At 46.4% G+C, this 26,566-nt stretch overlaps 1 protein-coding gene across 2 annotated transcripts in view; it reads right to left on the reverse strand.

Moving 5' to 3' along the window:
• Positions 1-26,566, reverse strand: part of NEDD4L (NEDD4 like E3 ubiquitin protein ligase) — a 327,232-nt gene that overhangs the window by 214,804 nt on the left and 85,862 nt on the right. For both annotated transcript variants that reach the window (XM_020282099.2, XM_020282100.2), the window contains exon 2: positions 8,734-8,807. In XM_020282099.2, the coding sequence (XP_020137688.2) occupies positions 8,734-8,807 (74 nt within the window). The remainder of the gene's footprint in view (positions 1-8,733; positions 8,808-26,566) is intronic.

The raw sequence follows: 26,566 nt of genomic DNA on the forward strand, positions 1-26,566 counted from the left end.
AGGCAGCAGGATAAAAATGCTGGTGTCAGGAGTGGGGGTGGGGCTGGGGGCGCGGTGGCTCAGGAGTAAAGGGGGGTGGGGGAGGTGGTAAGGAGAGGCGGTCGGCGCAGGAGGCAGAGGAAAGGGCACGGGGTGCGTTCAGGACCTCACCAACCCCAGAAACTGGCCTCGTATTTCTGCCCCTCCAGGTGCCTTTGCAATTAAGTCAAAACACATCCTTCCCCTCCCAAAACTTCTCAGCAGCTTTTTAATTCTTCAATTTTCTCAGGCTCTACTCTGACCAGATTAACAAAATTTATTGAACACCTACTGAGTGTTGGGCACACTCATCTTGCTAAAGCACATCAAATTCTCTGCCCTACGGACTCATTATCACCACAGCCTCATTTAAACTCTGAAGAAAACGAGGGCAGAAGTCCCAGTTTTCCTCGCCCTCTCTGTCAAGCCACTTGGTGGGGCAAAGGGTCCGTTGGCAACACCCATAAATTCAAGCACCTGCAGTCAAGGAAAAGCCAGCAGAGAGGACTCTGAAGAATGGGTTCTCGAAAATCCAACAACATCAGGCAACGGTACAGAAACACGACCTCTCTAGCTCACTCCTTTATTTACCTACTGGAAAGACCAAAAAAAAAAAGTTTATATGGAAATCTTTTAGAACTGTTCAGGGCTGGGTGCAGTGGCTCACGCCTGTAATCCTAGCACTCTGGGAGGCCGAGGCGGGCGGATTGCTCGAGGTCAGGAGTTCGAAACCAGCCTGAGCAAGAGCGAGACCCCGTCTCTACTATAAATAGAAAGAAATTAATTGGCCAACTAATATATATAGAAAAAATTAGCCGGGCATGGTGGCACATGCCTGTAGTCCCAGCTACTCGGGAGGCTGAGGCAGGAGGATCGCTTGAGCCCACGAGTTTGAGGTTGCTGTGAGCTAGGCTGACGCCATGGCACTCACTCTAGCCTGGGCAACAAAGCGAGACTCTGTCTCAAAAAAAAAAAAAGAATAAAGTTTGGGCCAGGTGCGATGGCTCACTCCTGTAATCCTAGCACTCTGGGAGGCCGAGGTGGGCGAATTGCTCGAAGTCAGGAGTTCAAAACCAGCCTAAGCAAGAGTGAGACCCCGTCTCTACTATCAATAGAAAGAAACTAATTGGCCAACTAATATATATAGAGAGAAAAAAATTAGCCAGGCATGGTAGCTCATGCCTATAGTCCCAGCTACTCGGGAGGCTGAGGCAGTAGGATTGCTTGAGCCCAGGAGTTTGAGGTTGCTGTGAGCTAGGCTGACGCCATGGCACTCACTCTAGCCTGGGCAACAAAGCGAGACTCTGTCTCAAAAAAAAAAAAAAAAAGGCTGATCAGGTATTTCCTGCACTCTCCAATCATGCATACTGAACACAGCACAGCCTTTCTAAGCGATTCAAGATTATGAAGAGCCACTACTGCCACCCCGGCTGTAGCACAGTGAGCCTTGGGGTATGATGCAGAACGGAGCCTGCCCTATGCAGTTACCTACTCGCCACTGCTAATGCTCCTGTCTGGGAAACCTTGTGGGCTGGATGTTGTGCAGGCTAGGATGGACATATTTTAAAAGGAAGTTGCTACATTCATATATTTAAAGACTAGGACGTAAACACAAAAATGCAAACCGTTGTGTGGCTGCTATGGAACAAAAAGGGTTTTATTTATATTTGGGGGGAAAAGGGTTAATTATATCATTTTGGCTTTGGGGGTGGGGAGGAGTAGTAGTATTGGAACAAACAGTGTAAGAGTGGGGTTCTCTGGGGCTCTCACATGAATAACGGTAGGAGCTATTGGTGCAGGGATTTTAAGACAAACACATTCTGGCCCAGAGGCCATTAGCGTTGTTGTGATTCTCAGCAATGCCCTAGACAGCCAGGGCTGCCGAAGCAGGCCTCCAGAGAGGAACGCAGATTTGTAAGGAGCTCGCAGATCACAAACGCAGTGTCTGAGCCGTGTAAGGTGCTGCTCTGCAGGGGGGGAGGAAGAGAGGTCAGTTCTAAATACTAACGAAGACACAGTGCAGGGGACAAAAACCAAATGTAGGCCGTGCCTCAAAGGGTCTCACGGCCACATCAGAATACCCCAGGTGTGACATGCTTGGTGGCCGAAAGGGCACAGTCCCACCTAAAGGACATACCTGTAGGCATGCAGCCTCGCAGGGACACAGGCCCAGTGTGTCTAGATCTTCCAGAAACCTAGAAATCCTGAATTTTAATATGGAGTCGCCCAAACGTTGGCCCAGGATTTGCACTTTTTTTTAGTGCTCCACAGGCCAAATAAACACATCTGAGGATTCAGTCTGGTCCACAGGGGCAGCAGCCTGCAAACTCTAGTCTGATCGCAGACCCAGAAGCGCTTACAGGTGAGCAAGGGAATTTCGAGGTACTTACAACAAACAGCCTTGAGGCTTCTCTAGTAGAGAAAGGAGATTTTGTACAATGTTTTTTATTTAAAAAAAAAAAAAAAAAGGCAAAGGAAAAAACAGAATTTCCAATCCTTTGGGAGAAAAACTAAGCCAGTATTTAAAATATACATGTATACAGTGCCAAAACATCACCTCACCAATGACTCGCTGGTCACCTGGGAAGCGGATGTGATTTGACAGACTGCCCCCACGTCAACCCAGGGATCAACTCTGGCCCCAGCGATAATGGCACAACCAGATGGCGTCTCCCTCTGGATGCACACTGCAGCGACCATCCCTGCCCCAAATGTCCACACTAAACTTGATCGAGCCTTTAGGTACAACTTCTAACACACAGTACTGCACAGGAAACACAGGGTGAAAAAAGGACACTCTAATTTGTTAACTGATGGTACCACTAGGAAATGATCCAACGTGGTAAGTGAGACCACCTAGCTACAAGTCATTCCAAAGGAAGGCCGGGGAGGACAGGAACTATTCTAGATTAAAAGAGTCTTAACAGACCAACCAATTAAATGCACTTCATGATTCTCAATCGAATTCCAGTTTAAACGGCCCAGCTGTAAAAGGCATTTTAGGGTCAGTTGGGGGAATTCAGATAATGGACCAGGTAATAGAGTCCATTAGGCGATTACTTCTGATTCTGTGAAACCAGCGCTGTAGTTACACAGAAATATGTTCTTGTTTTTTAGAGATGTGGGCTGAAGTATTCAGGAGTGAAATGTCACGATGTCTATAATTCACTTCTGAACACTTCAGGGGAAAGAAGATGAAGCCAACACAGTAAAATGCTAAGAAATCTAGACAGGAGGCGGAGGGAGGCTGGTGTCACAGAGCCGTCCTGACACGGCACTAAGTCTCCATCCCTCTCAATCACCAGGAGACACAGGGGCTTTTCGCCACGTCCCTCCAATGTGTGTTTTAAATTTCAAATCACCAGCTGACAAAAGACAAAATGGGAGCAACCCAAATAGATATTAATTGACGCTGACGGCTCACCACACACAATGAAGAAGCAACTGCACAAGGAATGTCTCGGAACCTTCCGTCCGGAAGCACGGCATTCTAGAGCTAAGCCGTCTCACCCAGCATTGCCACATTTCACAAAGCAGCTGTATAGTCTCAAATGCATCCCAGGTAATCTCAAATGAAGGCACTGATCAAAATTAAGGAGGAAAAAGGAGAGAGATTACATCTAAAACCTATCTTTAAACGACTCTTTTCAATGGCTGCTTTAAGCCTACGGCAAAAGGTTAAATGCCTTGAGATACAAGCTTAACTGAAAAACAGTCGGAAAACAGTCTGAAAAGCTATCTTGACTTTAAAAGGAAAACTTTAATATCTTAATTAGCAAAATGCACCTATTCTAAATCTAATAGTTGATGACATTCACTCCAGTTCAAAAGTTTAGTCAGCTGCCATCAAATGCAATGGCCAGTTTTCTAAATCTGCTAACAAAAAGGGGCTAAATCATCCCCTACATTATCCAAATCTCAGGGTTTTGGAGGAACATTAGTAGTCACCTCGTCCTGCGGTCCCAACCCCCAGGCTGAGGACCAGTAAGGTCCATGGCCTGTTGGGAACTGGGCTCACAGCAGGAGGTGAGTTAGCAGGCAAACCAGTGAAGCTTCACCCATATTCACCAGCATCCACAGCCACTCGCCAGTGCCCACATCACCAGCTGAGCTCCGCCTCCTGCCAGATCAGCTGCGACGTTAGATTCTTATAGGAACATGAACCCTACAGTGAACTGCTCATGGGAGAGATCTAGGTTGCACGCTCCTTATGAGAATCTGATGCCTGATGACCTGAGGTAGAGCAGAGGCGGGGATGCTAGCGCTGGGGAGCAGCTGCAAATATAGGTTATCGTTAGCAGAGAGGTTTGACTACACAGAGACCATAATAAAGCAACTGCTTGCAGACTCATATCAAAACCCTATCAGTGAGTGGCAAGTGACAATGAAGCTGCATCTGGTGGCAAGATGTAAGTCAGAATCCGACAGATATTAATATTTTAGTCTGTGCATGGCCCACCCATTATTACACCACTTCCATCTGCACCTCTTTCCCGCACTGCACTCTTGTCTCAGTCACAGCTTGGGAAAGCCCACAAGCTAACCCTAGCACAAATGAGTAAAAAACTAACATGGCTGGAAAGCTGCTTTGAAAAGGGAGAAAGAGGCCAGGCGTCATGGCTCAGGCCTATAATCCTAGCACTCTGGGAGGCCAGGGTGGGAGGATTTCTTACGGTCAGGAGTTCAAGACCAGTCTGAGCAAGAGCAAGCCCTCATCTCTACTAAAAATAGAAAAAATTAGCCAGGCGTGGTGGTGCACACCTGTAATCCCAGGTGCTCAGGAGGCTGAGGCAGGAGGATTGCTTGAGCCCAGGAGTTTGAGGTTGCTGTGAGCGAGGCTGACATGATGGTACCCTAGCCTGGGTGACAGAGCAAGACTCTGTCTCTCAAAAAAAAAGAAAAACGAAAATGGGGAAAGACCTAATGATGAGACAGCAGAAGACTCTAAGACTGCCACAAAATGAAAGCTGCATTTAAAAGAAAATACCAAGATTCCTACTTAAATTATGAGTTCGTTGCAACAGGTGATTCACATTCTCCAAGCCCAGTCTGTATAATACGCGGCAACTGGCTATGGAACGAAGCCATGAAACCTTCAAATCTGCTTCACCACATGAAGACCAAGCACCCTGCATTAAAAGACAAGCTTTTGGAGTTTATCAAAAGGAAAAAACATGCACACAAAGAACAGAAGCAATTATTGAAGGCCACCACTTCATCCAACGTGTCTGCACTGAGCGCATCATTCTTACTGGCTAACCGCATTGCCAAAGCTAAGAAGCCCTTTACCACTGGCGAAGACTTGATCCTGCCTGCTGCTAAGGACATTCACCACAAACATTTAGGAGAGGCTGCAGTTCAAAAGGTGGCACAAGGGGCAAGGGTATTATTCGAAACTTTAAAATTTATACCCCCATAATATGCTGGGGAAAAAAAAGGTGGCACGTGTCCCTCTTTCAGCTAGCACCTTAACTAGATAAACTGATGAGGCCGGGCGCGGTGGCTCACGCCTGTAATCCTAGCACTCTGGGAGGCCGAGGCAGCGAATTGCTCGAGGTCAGGAGTTCGAAACCAGCCTGAGCAAGAGTGACACCCCATCTCTACTATAAATAGAAAGAAATTAATTGGCCAACTAATATATATAGGAAAAAAATTAGCCGGGCATGGTGGCGCATGCCTGTAGTCCCAGCTACTCGGGAGGCTGAGGCAGCAGGATCACTTGAGCCCAGGAGTTTGAGGTTGCTGTGAGCTAGGCTGACGCCATGGCACTCACTCTAGCCTGGGCATCAAAGCGAGACTCTGTCTCAAAAAAAAAAAAAAAAAAAAAAAAAAAAACAAACCAAACAAACAAAAAAAAGATAAACTGATGAAACAGCAAAGGATACTGAGGCACAATTGTTAGAGAGGATTAATGAGTCACCATGGTACACAATCCAGCTTGATGAGTCTACTGATGTTGACAAGAAGGCAGCAATGCTTGTTTTTGTGCACTGTATTTTTCAGGAGGATGTGCATGAGGATATGTTTTGGTAAATACTTCTTGAGTACGGTGCAAGGTGCTGTTCTAGGCCAAGGAAAATAAAAAACAAATAAAATATAATCCTAGCCAAGAGAAGTTAAAAATCTAGTTTGGGAGAAAGAAATAATTCTGAACATAAAACAAGTCAAGCCCACTGATGGAAGTGTGCACAGTGCTTCCCGGGCAGTATGGGCACACCGGAGACAGGACATGATCTGCTGGGGGCTGGGGAGGTGGCCGGTGTAACGGAGGAGATAGGGACCCAGTGAGTAGGCATTAAGGATAAGCCATGAGAGGGTCCCGAGATCTGCGTGGGGTTAGGGTGGGATGCATCCTCAGGAGAGGGTGCACAGGCAAACAAGCGTGTGCTGGGGTCACCCTATGTAGGCTTGTTCTGAGCAGGGTTTTATTTCCCTTTTGAGTCTTAGCGACATTTTACATGTGGCCTGCTTTTTTAAAGGGTTAGATTTTCTTTTGCTCAGCATTTTTTAAAAACCGTTTTGAAAAAAAAATCACATTGCATTTTTTTCCATTGTATGGATAATAAAGACTGAATGCCTTTGACCCAGGGTGACCACAGTCTCGATTTACATCTTATGTCCTGACATCCCATTCGATTTAGCATTTGTTCCAGACAAAAGTGTCCTAGTTTAGATGACAGATTGTATGACTGCCCTTTTTCGACCTCAAGGTATGGTCCAAAGGGAGACATCTTTCTCTACTGCTGCTGTTTTCCATGTACGCCAACTGCTCAAATGTTCAAGCGCAGCGACAGCTCAATTATCAAATCTTCTTCCAACAAAGGTCCCTTTAACAAAGCGAGACTGGACTGGAAGAAGCTGGAAAACGATCTTGTATCCTAAGCCCCAGCCTGGGGCAGAGAGGCGGAAAAGGAGAAGGGCATTTCAGGCACAGGCCTCTGGAGGGTGACCCGCCAGGGAGGGAGGCCCAAACCCCACCACCTCCAGTCCTCTGAGCTGCAGCCATTGGCAGTTCCCGCCATCCCCTGGGGGGCAGGGAGAGATGAAGTGCTCTACTCCCCCACCATCGCCCGCCCATCTCACTCTGCCCCTCCAACCACCCCCCACCTCAGGCCAAGTGGCCCAGGCAAACTCCCTTGGAGACAAAGGAGGGGGAGCCCCACAGACCATAAATCCCCGTCTTTAAACACATCAATGTCTACAGGATTTCTACCACGCGCAAATTTCTGACCATGCGTCTCATGAAAGCTGCCCTTCCTCCCCCATCCGTTATCCTGTCTACCGCAGGGGTTCCAACTCCTATCCAGCATTTTTCCTGCCAAGGCAGAAGAGAATGAGGTGTCCAGTCGTGCGCAGTGCTGGAGGGGACACTCAGTGCCGAGGCCGGGAGAGAAGGCACGTTTGCTGGCCCGGGGCTCTGCAGGGCACGGGGGACGACGGCAGAGAACACACGCCAGGAACCCGCGCACGCTGTGATGCCACCTGACAACATGGCAGAGCTGCAGACCACGAGAGTCGCTCTGGGGCTCCTCCCCGACTCCAGCACGCCCGTTACAAGGAACTGTTACCCTTGTTTCATACTCACATACGGGACACAAGCGGTTTTAAAAGATTTGCCCAAGATAACGTGGAGGGAGAGTGCAAGTCATCTGGCAAAACTATGAGGCGGTGACACCCCAGCGTGAGAAGCCAACTTGGCACTAACCGCCACGGCCTCCTCACGCGCCCACTGGAGACCCACCCGCGAGGGGGGCCTTACAGAGCTTCGGAGAAAGCTGGCAGCTGAGAGAGGCAGGCAGGGGGAGGGTGTGTGTGTCTATTTATTAATTTAAGAAAATGAAGAACAGAACCAGCGTTCAGAGCTTCTGACTCATTCTCTGGCACTTGGTCCATGAGGCCACACACCATTTATCTTTCTGATTAATATCCTGAAGGATAATTCCTCTCCACCCTGGCCCCTAGAAACGAACCTGCCCGCGATCACATAAACAGTCAAAGCGCAAGGCTCGATGTGCTTGCCTCTTCTAAGATCTGGAACCCAATTCCTCTATAATTTTAACTTCACCTCTTCTTAACAGGCTGAGAAATACAATCTGAATCAATTTTACTTTTTTTTTTTTTTTTTTGAGACAGAGTCTCACTCTGTAGCCCTGGCTGGAGTGCAGTGGCGTCATCATAGCTCACTGCACCCTCCAACTCCTGGGATCAGCCTCCTGAGTAGCTGGGACTACAGGTATGTGCCACAGACACCAGGCTAATTTTTCTATTTTTAGTAGAGACGGGTCTGACTCTTGCTCAGGCTGGTCTCGAACTCCTGAGCTCAAGCGATCCTCCTGCCCTGTCCTCCCAGAGCGCTAGGACCACAGGTGTGAGCCATTTCACCTGGCCCCCAAACTGTATTTTTCTACTGAGAAAAAACAAACAAACAAACAAAAAACACCAGAACCTAATTTCCTCATGAAGTCAGCCCATACGAAGGACCAACCTGTTCACTACTGTTGTGATGCAAAACCGTGCAAACCCCCCCCTCCCCGAAAAAAGGTGGCCCCTGGACCAGGTGCAGCAGCATCACTTAGTACATCAGAATGTCTGGAGGTGGGGCCCAGTGAACTCATTTTAAGAAACCTTCCAGGGAATTCTGATATCCACCTAAATTTGAAAAGTATTTGCCAAGTTCTGCAGAATTCACCAGAAAGAAAAACAAAGCAAACATACCTGGCTCCAAAGATGTCCTTTTTGGCAAGATCAATTCCGGAAACAACTTTTACTCTGAGAATACGGGATTCTCCCTGTTGGAATGGAATTAAAAAAAAAAAAAAAGATTAAAAACTGATCTTCAATGGCTCCCTTTCACCCAATATTATAAAGTCAGCAATTTCTACTCAGTCCAGTACTTGGCTACAGAGCAAATCAAGTCAAGCATAAGCAATTCTTCCTTACACTGAACTTCAAAAAGCAACATTCCAGCTCTAAAATTCTTTGACTCTAGAAACTTACACCATCCAGGTTAATTAAATACAAATTTAATTCCAACTAGGTTATTAACATCAATTATTCCTGACATTTAAAGGAACTATTTCCCAGTTGTACCAAGAGCACAATCACATACATAAAACCACTGAGGGAAATGTCCAAACGCAACAAGTTAGCACACATATAACAAATAATTCCTCCTTTGAAGTTTATATATCTGTATGTGTGGCCTGGGATAGAAAGGAGTTTAATATGGTAAAATATTTCCTCGAAATTACAGTACTTTTCAAACTGTTGGCATCAGCAAGCAAAAATAATTCCATGGTTCCAGTAAAAAAATGTAAGAAAAAAATACTATCATAAATGGAAATCATCCCAAGTGTCTCAGCAATCAGTCAACTGTTCATTTGTTCATTCATTCATTCACCCATTTCTTCATTCATTCCGATATTTCCTAAGCAGCTCCTACACGCCAGGCCTTGAAATGTCAACGTGAAATGCTCCTGGGTCTACTGAAGGTGGCAGGCATGGCCCTGTGACACACCATGCCAGAGGGCATGGGTGAGAGAAGTATTTAAGGGCTGGGACATTCCGGGTAGCCGAGGTGGCCGGGGAGGAGTGGCAGGCAGGAGTCTGGGGTAACTGCTGAGCTTCCAGTGTGGCCCACAAACTGTTAACACGAATTGAAACAGAGGCTCCAGTCCAACATGCCTGTGACCTACCAGATGGGAAAAGATCGATGGCTGGATGGGGAGACACATCTGGTTTGAGTCAGAGACTTGGGAGTTATCAGTGTGGAGCTGGTAGTTGACAGTTATAGCTAAAGGCCTGTGGAACATTATCCAAGAAGAGTGAGAAGGAAAAACGGGCAGGGACTGAGTCTTGGAGAACGCAAGTGCTGAGCGGCCAGAAAGAAGTAACAGGAAATCCATCTACCAATATGTTTAATCGAGACCCCGGCGAGGGAAAGAAAACCTAAGTGATCACGCAACGTCGAAGGGGATAAAGACAGGGCAAAACAAAACGGGAAGAACAGGAGGGCGGACCTTTGTCAACGCGCCAAATAGATCAAATACAGACACGTACGATCGGAGCATGTCTTTGAGGTGATTCACACTCTGGGAATCTTCCATCCAGCCGTGTGTCCCTGACCCCGGGCCGCCCATGTGCAGACACAGCGAGGCACACAAACGCGGTGACTACGGTGCTCTCAGCTTGTCAGCGCTTATGATCGTTCACACGTGGCCTGCACTCAAGTTCAGCAGCACCTGAAACGTTTGGCAGCCCTCGGGGAAGGATTAAGAGATGAAAAGCAGCACCGGCCAAGGCAGGGATAACTGAAACACAACCTTACTATGGCATAAGAGCATCCCCGTGTTTGCAGAAGCGCCGGGGTTAAAGAACTCCTCCCTTGGTTTTTGAGGCACCGCGGGGACACCCTGCCTATCTCTGGCAAACTCACGGGGCGGGGCGTCAGGGATTCTTTCCTTAGCTCTGGATGCCACGGCTCTTTTCTGTTCCTCACAGCAGGCTGTCCCCTGCTGCTAGTCCTTTGATGCCTCCCAGGGCCTGCTCAGCTCAAAGGACGTCACAGGGAAATTGTTTCCTATACATAGTTCAAAACTTGAAAACACGCCTGAGCGGAGTTCTCTGTCACACGTAAGAAGAGTATGTGGCCCACGCATGCCCACAGCATATAAAGGAAAAATCACGGCTTGAAACGAAACCCTTGTCTGCCAGGCTGAGGGGTTCCAACTTGACTTGAGAGGGAATGAGACCTCGTTCAAAAGAAGAAATGGAAGACAGGTGCATAGCTCGGGTGTCTGTCTTGCCAAACCTCATGCTGAGTTTGATCCCCTGTGTTGGAGGTGAGGCCTGGTAGGAGAGCCCTCATGAACGGTTTGGTGGCATCCTTGTCTTTGAGGTAATGAGAGAGTTCTTGCTCTTAGTTCCCTGCCAGGGCTGGTTGTTAAAAAGGGCCTGGCACCTCCCCTCAGTCTCTCTTGCTCCCTCTCTCGCCACGTGATCTCTGCACACACGAGCCCCCCCTTCACCTGCTGCCGTGAGGGGAAGCTGCCCAAGGCCCTGGCCGGACGCAGATACGGGTGCTGGTGCCATGCTTCTTGTACAGCCTGCAGAACCATGAACCAAATAAACCTCTTTTCTTTATAACTTACCCAGCTCCAGGTATTCCTTTACAGCAATGCAAAAACGGGCTAAGACAAGGAGAAACTGCTAGAGAAGAGGCACCTAATTTCTGTCTCCCTACTTCCCCCACCTCCCCTCTCTACCTACCCCTCCCACCATCACAGATACTTCAAACCAGCAATTTTCTGCCAACTACTACCGTGCAGGGGGGAATTCCACTGCAACCCGCAGAGAGTGGAAACCGCTCAAGGAAAGCGGCAGACCTCCAGGCCAACCCTTGCAGCTGGCCGAAGGAGCAGCAGATGTCTGATCTGGCCGCAGGAAGGCTGACGTGGCCTTTATGGAGCAGAATCTGGGGTATCTGCTAAGTACACCAGGTCCTGCCTCCGACCAGCTCCGGTCCAGCAGCATTTCTGCCCGCACACCCTAGTCTCGCACGCGCAACCGATCAGAAGGAGCCAGAGACGCGGCTGCGTGTAGGAAGGAAATCCAGGTACAGGCAGTCACAAGCCACAGTGCAAAAGATGAGAACTCTGGTGGGAAACTGCCTCTTTTTTGGAATTTTCAGAAATCCTGGGTGGAGTCTTGGACGTTCCACCAGACTTGATAGTGGGCTCACTTAAACCAGAACTGGCTTTGAAGGAGTAAGATAAGTACTGACACCTGGTTCCCTGATGTTTATAGTAATGTAAGGTGAATGTTCTTATGTTTGGCAGGCCTACCTTCCAAAAGTAGGCAAAAATCAGGCAACATTTATATGAATTAATGATTAAAAATAAATTCAAAGGGTAATTTTTAATGAAAATTTAGAACCCTTGTTCTAAAATCTAAGGATACAGCAATAAAGAAGACAAGACTACTCACCCCCCCACACACACACCCCAGTCAGTCTATTTTCTGGTGTATGAAGAAGAGTTCATTATACGAGAGCTCTTAACTGTATGGGAAACAGAAATCAACAGTCTTCCTGAAAGATGAGAGCCATATACACCAAACTCCTTAAAATTCTGTGTAGAATCCCTTTCACTAGATAAAGCCTCATTTAGGAATCATTCCCAAGGAAAGCAAAGATAGGTACAAATAAAACAAAAAACTAGCTAAAAGCTTTGGTTATTAACCAAAGCTTTTTTAAAATTTAAAAAAATCTAGAAGGCCCTCAATAGCAGATAGCTAATTCCATGCAATGGGCTAGAACACTGTCATTAAAAGCAAGTGAGAACCCATAATGACATTCCTCCATCCCACAAGTGTTCACTGAGCACCCACCACGTGCCGGACACGATATCTGAAGACAGAGTTATATATACGATTTCTGATGGTGGCAAATACTTTAAAGACAAAATGACAGTTACACAAAAGCCAACTCAGTAGAGGGAGAGGGGTGGAAAATTTACAGCTGGGTGGTCAGGACAGGCCTCTTTGGAGAGAAGACAGGAGCTGAAGGAGGCAGAGTGAAGAGGCAGGACCCAGGTTCCAGGCAGGGCTGAGAGCAAGGTCCGGAGGGGGAGGCAGGGGAGGGGAAGCGAGCTGAGCAGGGCAGCATGGAGTACGGTGGGGTCAAGGACCAGAGAGGACAGCCTCGGCTGAGGGTGCACATTACTCCAACAGCTTGCGGGAAGCACTGCAAAGTTTTAAGCAGAGAAGTGAGGAAATGTGGCTTAAGTTTTTGAAAGAGCCACCGTGGGGAATGGGCTAGAGGGGAACCTGAGCAGGAGGAGGGAGAAGAATTAAGAGATTCTGGCAAGAGACAGTGGAGCTCTTATGTAAAGTGCAGATGGAGAGGTAACCAGATTCCGCATACAAAAATATGTTTAAAATAAAGTATTGGGTTAGAAAAGTTTCCAAATGGTATACAACTGAGTTGTAGACTGCTCCTTTATTCAACCAGCTGTTCCCCCTTTCTACCTGGGCACGTGGCTGAACTACAATTCCCAGCCTTCCTTGCGGTTATAGGCAATCACATGACTCAGTTCTGGCCAATGGAACGTGGGCAGAAATGAAGGGGTCTCTCCTAAACCAGGCCCATAGACCCTCCCACTCAGCACCCTCCATTCTCTCCACCTCTCTGCTAAATGGGGAGGACCCTGAAGGCCAAGAGGAGGAAACCGCATGACGGGGACCAAGCTGAGCACCCCCACTACTCCCTAGCACCCTCCCCAGACCATGAGCTGGAAATAGACTTTTTCTGTTTATTCCCACTGAAACCGAGGGTCACTATGGCAGTTAGCCTGCCCTCGTGTAACAATAATCTCTTTTTTTAAAAAAAAATGTCAATGGCACATGTGCAAACGAAAAGGCCTGAGAGAAGGATGATGTTAATAGTGATTCCCTCTAATGAATAACTTTTTTGCTTACTTGCATTTTTTTTCCTTTTGAAACATTAAATATTTTGTTTGAAAGCTAAACTTTCGTAGAAACTTCAGAAAATACATAAGAAAAACAAGGGAATAAGTTTAAATCGCTGGTAAATCAATGGCACCATCCAGGCTTGCTGTATTTCTAAAATGAATAAACCTACTTTTGTCATAAGAAATACACACCTCCAAGTTATTTTTTAGCCAACTGACAATGGCATAGAGCCACATGCCTCAAAGATGTGAAAAGGTTCTCTGATGAACTATACGTAGGCAACAGCTGGGAGGCGAAGAGCTGAGAGCGTTTATTGAGCACTTGCTATTTGCAAGCGGCTGTTGCAGGAAATTTTACTCCTCTTTGAAGATCGAGGCGAGAGAGCATTACTCTATAAAAAGAGTTTCTACAAAACGGGTTTTAGATACAGCAAAAATTTCTTATCTTTGTTTCCTCGAAATGACAAGCTCAAACACAGAAAAGCAGCCATGGTCACTTTGTAAGGAAGCACGTGACAGGGCGTGTGACGAGTTTATCAGGTGCGATGGCCCGCAGGCCAAGCAACTGTACTTTCTGGAGCATTTTATTACTTTCATAAACTCTAGGTATATGATATTGTGAGCCCAGCTTATGACTCCAGTAGAATTAAATATTTAACTAAGGTGGCTTGGCTCAGACAAATGAAAACATCATTCACAGACTGACTGTACGGCCGCAGAGAAGGAACAGGCTAGGCCAAACGAAACTTTCAGGGCCTCTTTCTGTAATGAATCTGTTGCTCTACGTTGTTATTGTGTAACAGCAGTGATTCTGGGTGCTTTTTTTACATGTGCTTTTCTTTTCCACTGAATTTTCTAATTCTTTATCAAGACACAGAACAAGATAAGGTACCCAAGCCAAAACTGACAGTGGCACACTAACAAATACCGTGTTCCCACTGAGAGGCAGGTGATATTCTGAAGGCTCATCTGTAAGACAGTTGTTTGGGACTCCAGCAGTCCTGGCTCATATAAACTCTGCATGGATAAGCAGCTACTGGATTCCTAAGCCCACCCACAGAGCCTATGAAAGACATTATCTATCACACGTGTTCCTATGGTAAAATAGATTTCAAGCTCCAACTCAAAACTCAAGAAATTGGAATTACCTTTCCTCCTATGGCTCTGTCTTAGGAAGGTACCTTGTTATTTTTTATCTTTATTCTTCGCAATGGCAGCTGCTCTCCCCCAAAAAAAGGTGACATCTGAGCTGGGAAACAGTGTTCTTTCTGCACAGGGAGCCACTGTGACCCCAGTATCGCATACACAAGCTGTCCACGTGGATAAGGAAGTCCTAAGTCGTGGACTTCTACATTTTGGTCATTCTCCCCTAAATGCATTCATGCATTTACCTTCCATATTCCAAACTATATTTATAATTCTACCTATAACCCATAACACTTTCAGACTGACAGTAAATGCTTCCTGGATTAAAAGAGATGACCAACATTTTTTTTTTTTTTTGGGCCACAGAAACATGTAAGTTATATATACATCACTTAACTTTAGTTGCTTTTAAAAATAAATAAGGTAACATATGGAACATTCCCACTGTGTGCCTGCTACACATTTGGTATCATTCTTCTTTCCATTCCTACCTATTCTTGCCCCAACCCTGAGACAAGATCCCATTTCACACAGTTTTTAAGACTCTGGGCTTTTTTTGGAGCAGTTTTAGGTTCACAGCAAAATTGAGCAGAAGACACAGCGATTTCCTATGTACCCTCTAGCCCCCACACAGGCATGGCCTCCCCTACTATCAACATCCTGCACCAGAGTGGTACATTTGCTACAACTAACACATCATGATCACCCCAAGTCTGTTTCACATTAGTGCTCACTCTTGGTGTTGTGCACTGTATAGGTTTGGACAAATGTGCAATGACATGGACCCACCATTATAGCATCATACAGAATAGCTTCCCTACCCTAAAAGTCTGTTTCTGCCTACTCATCCCTCCCCTAGCTATATTTTTTTTAGACATCTCCCACACAGTCCTACCGCCCTGCCCACTCCACTCACTCCTGTCTTTTCTAACTACTCTTACTGGATCCCATCCTCCTCACTTTCTGCCTTCTCCACCCCAGTGCCTGCCCTCTAAACCCTTCCCTCCCTTCCTGGCGGGTCCCCTGACGTTATGCTGCTCCCACCCCTACTAAAATCTCTCGGTTCTCCACACTGACCATCTAACTACACATTCAACAGCAATGCCCTGGGATACCAGTTCATGGAAAACTTGCGAGAACAAAGGATTCTGCGCAACCTAAATTTCTCAATCCCTACTAGATGATGGTCATTATTATGTCAAGCAGAGAAAAAAGTTAACAAATGGGAAAAGCAAAGAGACGAAACTTCAGAGCAGAATCATAATTTAAATGCTCAAGGTGACTCTAACTTCAGGAAACGATGCAGTGTGGTTATAGAATACGTCCACGAATCCTTTATATTTCGCTCTTCTAGTGGTAGGGCTTAATTTCCCTACCACTTATTTACGAATTTAGTGACTCTGTTCTAACAGACTGCACGTGGAGGTGACGGTGTACGGCTTTCAAGACTAAGTCATGAAAGACGCTGTGGCTTCCTCCCCTCTCTCTCTCAGATCACTCTGGGGAAAGCCAGCAGCCGCCATGATGTGAGGAAACTCAAGCAGCCCTATGGAGAGTTCTACGTAGTGAGGAACTGAGGCCTCCAGCCACCGGCCACGAGCGACCCATCTTAGAAATGGGTCTTTCCATTCTAGTCAAGACCTCAGATGACAGCAGCCCTTGCCGACATCCTGACTGCAACCTCATGAGAGTCCCTTGCCTGCCATATTCCAGTAACTATGCAAAGCATGCAACAAAACCACTCAGCTCAGCCACTTCTGATTTCTTGACCCATGGGAACTGTGAGATAATAAATGTTTGCTGCTTTATAAGCTGCTAACTTTGGGGATAATTTGTTATACAGCCAATATTAACTAACACACATGTGGAAAATCCCATGCAATAATTAAGAGTCTAATTTATCTCTTTACTAAGTTGAGATTTTCCTATGTATTAGGATGATGCCTCAAAATAAGGTAATGACACCAGTGAGAAAGAAAGACTATTGCCTGTGTTCTCTACCATGTAAAGAGTGGCGTTTTTAAGGCAGAATTAAGAGAGTTTAGTGACTTGCTCAATGTATGTTCAGTGGTTGTATTATTTTTAAGAAATATGGAACCTGATGCCCTAATAAGTACAATTTCCGAAACCAAGGCAACTTTAAAATCTTTAGGATACGTGATTATTCATAAGTACAAAATTTTGAAAAAACTCAAGAATTCTGATAACAGTCAAGAATAGCCGAGAAACTTCCATGTGCCATGGAAACAACCCTAAATTGACCCTCCTCTACTCCACAGCCTTAGTGCATGTTACCACCAATAGCAGCAGGCAGGTCCAACACCTGCCATTATGCCAGGAGCATAACCTCATTTATTCGTTTTTCAAAAACTACTGAGCCAGGCTCTGAGTAGCTGCTGCTGCTGTGTGGCAGCTTCTCCTCACCCTCATTCCCGTGGTGCCACATTAGTCCAACCTTCCTAAAATGTCTCTTCACCATCCCTGTAAGTAGAGCTTCCCTAGAAGAAATGGATCAAATTACAACTGCTCAGGCTGGCCAGGAAGGCTCACCACAGCCAGCTTTATTGCTACCTACAGGAACAACCTGTGCTCTTCACTCGAACCCAGTCCTCTGCCTCCCAGTACCTCCCAGCCCGCCCAACACCCGACCATCCCCAATGGTCTGCTCAAGTCCATGCAGAGACTCAACCCCAAGTGCCTGCTCTGTGCTGACAACAGCACAGGAACAATGACCCAGTAAGACAGAGTTCGAGCCCGCAGGAATTCACTTCCTATACGCCAGGAGAGCAGCACACGCACAAGTGATCGCGACATGAGACAGTAGGTTTAACAGCAGGCATGGCTGATACTCTGCAGGGACCCGGAGGAGGAAGAAATTAACGTGCATGCAAGGGCTGGGGAGCAGGAGCAAGGCTGGGAAGTTGGGGACAGCTGCAGATGACTGGACATTCGAGCCAGGCCTTCACAAGAATGAGGAGAAGGGAGGGAAGAGGAGAAAGAGGATGTGTGGGGAGGGGCTGGCAGGCAGGGAAGCAGGGGTGCGGGCGGCAGAGCGGCCTGCACCTGGCTCCATCCTTGGCACAGCGCCCTGGAGGACAAGCGCAGGGGACAGACAGAAGGGAGGCGAGCCTGGGGAGAGGAGGACAGGAACACTAATCACATGACCTGTTCCACTGTCTGACAGATGAGCACGGTGGCTCTAGGATGGAGGATGAAGGGCTGGCTCCAAAGCTGCTCCCAGGGGAACAGCACGCTTGGTGACAGACCCTCGGTGACAGACCGGCTCTGCAAGGCCGAAGGGAAGGAGCCTGCTCAAGTGAGCACTTTCAGCGTTAAATGGGGACTGCAGCTATCGGCTGGTAGAACATAAAGAAAAGAGAGGAGATCTTAGGCTAAGGGAAATTAAAAAATGTGAGTTTCTTGAATTTGAGGTTATCTTCCCAGTGGGCAGGTAGAGATGTCCAAGAGGCAGTTAGAAGTAGGAAACCCGAGCTCAGTGCTGAGATCAGACAGACACCAGTGCGGGAGGCCTGGCTGCACGTCCCGCCGCTCTCAGACCTGCCACCGATTCTGCCACTTGAGCAATAAATCAATGCAGTCTTTCTTTTTTTTTCTTGTAGTTAAGTCTTATTTCCTCAACTAGACTCGAACGCTGCACTGTCTGATAGGGTAGCCACTAGCCACATGAGGCTGTTAAAATTAAATTAAATTAAATTAAAGTCAATTAAAATTAAAATGCCATTCCTTGGTCACTCACTAGCCACATTTCAAATGTTCAATATGCCCAGTGGGCACCATATTGGACAGTTCGGAGAACATTTCCATGATCCAGAAAGTTCTATTGGACAATGCAACTCCAAGGGCACTAACTCAATGCAAGATCTGAGTTTCGATGCAGCAGGATATGAACAAACTCTTGCAAAAGGAAAGAAGGAAGACAGGAAAAGAGGAAAGGAGGGAAGGAGGGAGATAGGGGCCCCTATACTTAGCCCGACTGTTACTGAGAACCCATCAGAAGAGTGTACCCTGTGCATTCAGCTATCTGGAAATGAGACAGGCTTCATTGTCACCACATGCTCTAGGGTCAGTATTTCCTCTGCAATATTAAACACTGGCATGCAAATTAAGTGTCTATCAATTAATGGCTGTGATGTCTAGTAAAGCAAATACTGCATAGCATAGTACATTATTCCTGCATCTAGACATTTTTAAAATCATCACACAGACACCGCAATAGCAGGGAGTGTGGCTTAATACACAGTGTGACCAAGACCCAGGAGGTTCTGAAGAGACCAGCACAAGCCAAAAGCATTAACAAGGTTGCTAAATCTTCCCCAGCATTCACAGGTACTGTACTCGGGAAGCAAGAAAAGAGGTAAAATCCCAACAAGGGCTCTTGGTCCCTTTAGGAGAACTACTGGCACACTGGAAAATATTCAGTGGGAAGGAAGGGCTGGTGGGAAAATAAACTGCAACTCAGTTAACTGAGGACAGCCGAAAGGACAGGAGTGGCCGACCACCTAGAAACTGCCTCTGGGGCGTCCAGTTAAGACCCACTAGGCCCAGAGGAGAAGCCAACTGTGAGACAAGGGGAGGAAGGAGGCCTTCTAACAATGACATCTGTCCGGCGAGGGGCTGGCAGAGCACACACGACCACACCCTCCGGTTCCAGAAAGGTAGGGCTGCTGTGGGAACCAAAGTCCAGGAGAATTACCCTCGAGCACCCAGTAAGATTTCTACCAATTCTAGAGCCAATTCCACACGGCCTGCACTGAATCACACAGGTAACTGAACACTGTTCAGACCCACACCTTGAAAGTCCTGGCATGACATTTCTTTCTTTCAGTGACATCAGATGCCTTTGTTTCTGAGTCTTGAACAGAACGTTCCACGTGACTTTCCTGAGTTCTCTGTGGATGCCACTACCCCCCACATGACTTCACTCGTAAAATGCATCACTAGAGATGAGACAAGTAAGCACGTGGGTTTAGGGGGATGGCAGGTTGAAAGGTTAGGAGTGGATGGAGGCGAGGCTGAGTTTCATACTCAGGGACATGCTCACTCCCACGAACTTACATCTAACACGACTCAAATGCGTGTCTCAGCAAGAACACAAATTCTTCCATGAGTGAAAAGATTTTAGAGAGTGGGTCTCAATGGGAGATGTTAACCAGGCGTCCTCAAACTACGGCCCACGGGCCACATGCGGCCCGCCGAGGACATTTATCCAGCCCACCGGGTGTTTTTGCCGTCGCTGCCTGTCCTGCTTATAGCAGCCGACTCGTCCCGGGCCCACAGTGCGCATGTGTGGAATGTGCACTACACTCTCCAACGGCCCTCCAACGGTCTGAGGGCCAGTGAACCGGCCCCCTGTTTAAAAAGTTTGAGGATCCCTGCGTTAAACTGTCACATGCCAAGAACCCACAGTAATGCGATGATTATGGGGAGGGAGGGGAGGCTGTCACTGAGCAGGGCCATGAGAAGAATGAGCTGGCAGAGTTCCAGCTCAAAGGACATAGTCACCCTATTCTGCTAATTAAAAATTCTCTTTTTACCAGAATAGTTGGTAAAACTCCCTGTAAAAGGTCTTCAAAGAATTCATTTATCAACGGTTCTTTTGTTCTAAACCTCTAAATCACAAGACAGGAAACATTTTTAAATTCCTCCAAGACTCCTAAGAATTATCGTGTGTTTACAGTTCTAAAAATGATCATATAAACAATGGCACTTTGTTGAAAGCCAAGAATCATAGCTCACGGTTTAAAATTCTAGATTTTTCATGGCAGTCGTAACTCCGACCTCTCACAATAAACTGAAGGCTCGGTTTTTGGAGGGAATGAGTAGTTTGAATAGAAGGAACTGGAAGAGGTCTAGGTTTCACCGGGCAGGGCCTGCCAAAGGCCCTCAGTTCTGGGTCCTACTAAGTAGGACCAGACACGGGGCTCCTGTCAACGTGCCAACAGCTCCCAGCATCTTAAAGGACACACAGGAACAAAGCTCGTAGGACACTCAGACACATGTCAAGTTGTAGATTTTACAATGAGAAGATGGCCTGGGGCATGCATCTGAAGGCTCAGGACCAATGACTCGCATCTTCACTCCACAGGCAAATCATAATCCACGGGCTGCTGCATCGCGAGTGTGCACTCAGAACCGGAGCGGCTTGATCACTAAACACACGCTGCACCCGTCTCCACAGCAGGGAGGCTCCTGCCGCCGGTTCCCACGCCCTGGACAGGGACGGGCATTCAAAGGGCACTGCCAGACAGAATCCCCTCTAGGCTTCTATCTCCTGCACTCCAAACATTCCCCGTCCACCCCTAGGCTCTGACCTGACAGTGCCACATAATAATGGACAATGTTCCCCTCCCCAGACTGCAATCAAATTCCAGCCCACCTCCTGCAGAACTCACCCAAGTCACCTCCATTGGAATTTTGGATGTTCTCAAATTCTTCAGCCACTTATTTACAGATCTTACTTCCACCAATACCTTATTCGCTGCTAGCTTAATCCTTAGAAGGTAACTATTTCTAATCCCTGGGTAGGCATGACGTTCTTGAGAAATAACTATCCACTCCTGGGCTGGCTGCAGTTTGAAGTCTCCCTGCCCTAAGACTTACTGACCACATTAGAGGGCACTGGAAAACAATGACAAGGAGAACTAAGGCCCCCAAACAGCGAGGGATCAGCATGGTGCCTGATACCCCAGCTCTAAGACTGGGTCTACCATGTCACACCCCACAATGACCAAAAGAAATTGCTGCTCATCTCAGAGGAATTACAGAGACCCGAGATGAGCAAATGTTCCAACTCAAAGAAATTACAGCAGTTATTCTCTCTGCCAGAACCACCAATTTGTTCACTTTGCTCAGATCTCCTGACTTGTCTACTAGACATTACCAGAAATGTCACACTCTCTGAAAAGTTTTTCCAGGGCTCCTAGACCAGCGAAGTCCTCCTGCAATCAGCTCCACAGTACCCTACAGTTCTCCTCTTGCCCTTTAGTGTCACTGCTTTTTAAATTAGCTGTCTTGCCCAGAGACAAAGCCCTCGGAGGGCAGGGGCTGGACGACAGATCACAAGGAGTGACAAGGACAATGGGGCATGTGCAACCGTTCACGGCCAGAGAGCCACAAAGCAATCCCTTACCTTGCTCAACACTGACTTCCCAGACTCTGGTAAAGACCTGTGAACCCAAATATTTTTCAGAAGGGAGTGAATAAATGACATCAACCCAAGGCAAAGTTGTAGAGTGAATGACTAAATAGTTAGTGAGCATGTACAAAAGGAGAACAATCTACTGCTAAAGTTTGCTAAAAATAGACACACAGACAAACTTATTTACCTTGCTGATAAAGGTAATAGTTTCAGGATAGGCAGCATCCACAGTGTATGTAGACTTTGGCCAGCCAGATGGCCAACAGCATACTCATATTTTTCTAGACAAGATGACCATGTGAAGATGTACTGATAGTAAAGTTAGGCAGGACTTAGTCATGCCCGGCTGCTAACCCCTATCCAAAGCATAATCATTAGAAGACTGCAGGGAGTGTCTGGGGGTTACGTTATGAGGCTCTATTATTGGCTCCATTATTTACAACATTCTGAGCCAGGAAAATCTAGCTGAGGATATTGATAGAAGGCTAATCCAATTTGTGGCAAATATACACAACTGGATAAGATGACCAAATCAAAATCCAGAAAGATCTCATCAGACCAGGTGATGAGCCAAATCACCCAGGATGGGGTTTTACGGTGCTATGTACACTTGGCTGCCGGAGTCCATGCGGGAGAGCAGGATGGAAGAAATAAGATGGGAGGATATCAAAAGTGGGGAAAGAAACCTTTAGGATTTTATTTTCTCTCTAGTTCAATGTGACTGAACAATGACAGTGTAAACCACTTGCATTATTAAAAGTTCAGAGCAAGCATGGCAGCACACCCTGGGCCAGCATTACCTACAAACCCAAGGGGCACAATTTAAGAGGGAGGTTGTGGTTTTGCTTTGTTTTTTGAAAGGACAAAATCCAAACAATAGAACAATAAGCACCCATTGGAAACAATAACAGTGCTCTGTACGCACAGGGTTGAAAATCCAAGATAGACCGTCCCAGGAAAGGACGAGAGAGAACTTCTGTCGGTTATGCCAGGCTTTACATAAACAGGGAAAGGAAGGAAGGGTGTGAGTGTTTGGGGAAGGAGGGAGACACAAATATTTGCCCGCATGTGCTTAACGTAAACTCTACAAGGACACGAGAAACTGGTGACGGTGGTGACTCTGGGGACAGAAACTCATTGGCTGGGCACAGAAGTGCCTAAGAAAGAGAAGACTTTTCACTACACAGCCTTCTTCACCCTTTGAATTTGAAATCATCTACAGGTAATTCCTAACTCAAAAAAAAAAACTGTTGTGAGTAGTCAGGATAGTTAACCAACAAACAAAATTCACAGGAAAAATGACTTCCAATGTTGAACCTGGTCAGAAAAGAATAAAAGTAAAACAAAAGACCAGATTCTTTCAGCGAGAAGGAGGACAGGTGGCCAGAGAAGCAAAGTCATCCTTTGTCATGAGGGTGCAGAGGGCAAACCTCACCCAAAGAGTGGAGACTGCAGGAAAGGAGACGTGCCCGACTGACGGGAAGGAACTTCCGGCCGTTAACGCAAGTCAAACACGGAACAGGTGGCCTCCGAGGCGAGGCGAGAGCTGGTTAGCACAGGTGAGGGGGCAGAGGCTGGCGGCCTGCCAGAAACATCGGAGGGCCTAGGAGAATGAACCACCTAGTCCCCGGATGTCCCTGCCCAACTCGGGGATGTTGTGATTTTAGAAGACCTGCACATGGCAACCAGAGACTCAGTCTAAGAATTGTGCAAGGTCACACAACACCGCACGCGTGTGTGAGACTTCTCTAAGACAAAGCACGGGAATGGTAATCACAAATCCCATTTCCTTCACAGTGAAATGCAGATTATTCATCCATCAGAATGCTTCTTATTTGCAGTCGGTTTCAAAATATCGAGAATGCAATAGCCAATAGAAACAAAATCAGAGCGTCTGTAAATAGAATAGGGGGTGGGGGGGAAGTGGAGGGTCTGTTCATTGTTATTGCTATTCTGCATCTTAGTCCCAAAATGAATTATGGTGGCTAACCTGCTCTACAAGAGATGTTAAATAAACTCCTTTTAGGAAGCACACCAAACACTCCTGTTACAATGGGCTGCTAATGGGACTAGTTTTAAGATGTAAGAACAGGAAGGAAAGGACTAGGTAAGAAAGCGAAAGAGGTCACTGGTTCAAGGAATGGCTGAGGACCAGCCTGAATCCTGCACAAAAGCTCCGGTGAAGCAGCACTGAGAAACCAGATCACCAGCTGGGATGAGAGAGTGAAGACACACCTGGTGTAGGGAAGAGCTGCCAAGGGGACTGAGCTGTCTCATTAGAAACATCAGGAAGCCAGGAGGCCCAGTGCCACAAACCTAGGAGAGCTGCAGGCTTCAACCACCGGACAGAAGATGTTGGAGTGACAAGGAAAAGAGCACATGTGCAAGGGTCTTGGCCAGAGACCCCCCAAAGCAACTCCATACTGTGATCCCATCTCTGATGCCTCACTTCCCTCCTATCATCTCTGTGGCTGGAAAGCATGCAGTTGAGCACACATGTGAGTGGTGGCCACTTCTAATTTATCTACCAGGGACTTGTGCAACAGAGACCAGCCATCCACGTCACTGGCTTCTCATTTAGAAGGAGACAAACATGCTATTGACCTCACGCGGAGGTCAGAATCATGCCTCTGGAGCTTTACTTCCTTAAAATGTGCAAACGTCCATTATCAGATGTAACGTTTCATCCTTATCCAGCAATACCATTTTATTACCAAGACATAAATTCCTATCGACAACTCATCAGCTATACAACTACTCTGAAAACTCCATTCCCTACCTTACAGGGGTGTGCCTTGTGTTCTGAATCATTCACTCTTTAAAAAAACAAAACAGAAATCTGTTAAATTATTTTTTTCCAGTTTCCTCATAAAATACATGAGACTAAAGGATTCCATGTTGGAGTGTTTTTTTTAATTTTAACCTATCAAAGTCAAGTAGTCTAGCTTTTTCTCCAACTATAAGATAGCCTCAATTCCTATGTGGGTGTGAACTGCTTCAAAAGAGGTGTATAACTAAGGAATATCAAAACTAAAATGACAAATGTTATGTTACTTCCAACAGAACACTGGGAGGAAAACAAACCAGCAAGCAAGCACGTTAAGGTATTCTTTAAGGCAGGTGCAGGAAGCTCTATTGTTTCAATGGACTAGATTTCCGAAACACCATATAGAATCATTTTTAGATGTTTATTCCCTTCACAGTAATAGCATATGAAGTGTGGTTATGTCTGAATTGTCATAATATGGATTTAACATAATCTAGGAGGGGGGATATTCCAAAAAGACAAAAGCAATCCCTTCAACATTGCTTTTGTTTTTCTATCTATATACACACACATTTTTCTCGCATCTCGAGCATCTGAAACATAGGAGGGCCTCATAAATATTTGAAAAATAGCTGCACATTACGAACAATATTCAGGCTTGACTGACCCTGCACTAGAAGCAGCTTCTGAGGTTCACAGGTTCCAAAGGGCAGCTTGGGATGAGCAGGTGTTAAAGGAGCTGTCACTGTCACCTAGCTCAGCACCTTGGGTTACAGCACACAATCCCAGATCTTCCTTCCTCACTTGACAGTTTTCTCTCTTTAAAACAGAGTTCTACCCCAAGACGTGGAAGGTTCTAGACAGTCCAGTAAACACAGCGTCCTTGCTTTGCACAGTCCCTGAGCTCAGTTGCCAGGGAATCCTGCAAAGAGAAGACTGTATAGTTTTTATTTTAGGGAACTTGTCTTGGACTTGTGGCTTTTTATTAGTCTCATATCAATTGTCCATTTCTTTATTTTTAAGGAATTTCTACAGAATATTTTATTCTTTTTTTAATAGCTCAACCTCTACTCAATGCTATTTCTTTCTATAACTTGAAATTAATGTTTGATCTTAATGTCAAGCACTTTGTACTTGGTTTTGACAATGTTTCACAAAGTTTACCAACTTGGTTTTCCTTTGAATCTTCAAACACATACCCCAGGGAAGACCAAAGTATCAATCTCTTCCCATTTCCAATTTGAATCTCTTCAACTACAGCCCCTGCGACATGTTTTGTACCTTTTTACAAAGCTTCTGCTGTATTTTAGGGCCATCTACAAAGAGTCTGTTATGTTTCTGAGGGTGATTTTTTTTTTTTAAATTATCATCAAATGAGAAGCTATAGAAAGACAGGAACCAATGATTCACCCACAGGACAACAAGACTCATGATACAACTATTCCACAGGTGAGTCTGGGTGACTTAACCTGAGATCAGGTGTCTGGGCATCGGAGCCTGGCTCCTCCCACAACCTGGACCTGCTTATTGTGACTCCCCTCCCCACCAAGCCCTGAAGACAGAGGACAAGCATCAGCTATGCTGCAGGTGGCTGTCAATCATTATAGCATGTTGACGCCTGTCCTGTGAGCTCCCAAGCTGGACAGATACTGGGTTCCCTTTGAGAGTCTATGGCAAAAGATAAGCTTAAGGAGCCACAGGACTGGCACGGAACATCATCTGCTAGGAAGTCTTGGTGGGTAGAAGGGTGGTTCTCAAAGCCTGGGCCCCCAACAACCAGCACCGCCTGGCAACCTGGCAGAAATGCAGATTCTCAGGCCTTGTCCCAGACCTCCAGAATCAGAATCCCTGGGGCCCAGCTCCAGCAATCTATGTTTGCAAGTGCCCAGGTGATTTTCCGAAGCACAGTAAAATTTGAGGAACAATGTTCTATTAAAACAAACACGAAAATACCATGGCGCAAATTATGCCATTTGCACACTTCTTCAGCATTTCCCATTTGCAGCA

This window comes from Microcebus murinus, chromosome 17, assembly GCF_040939455.1.
Source record: "Microcebus murinus isolate Inina chromosome 17, M.murinus_Inina_mat1.0, whole genome shotgun sequence".
In the NCBI taxonomy this organism is placed as follows: domain Eukaryota; kingdom Metazoa; phylum Chordata; class Mammalia; order Primates; family Cheirogaleidae; genus Microcebus; species Microcebus murinus.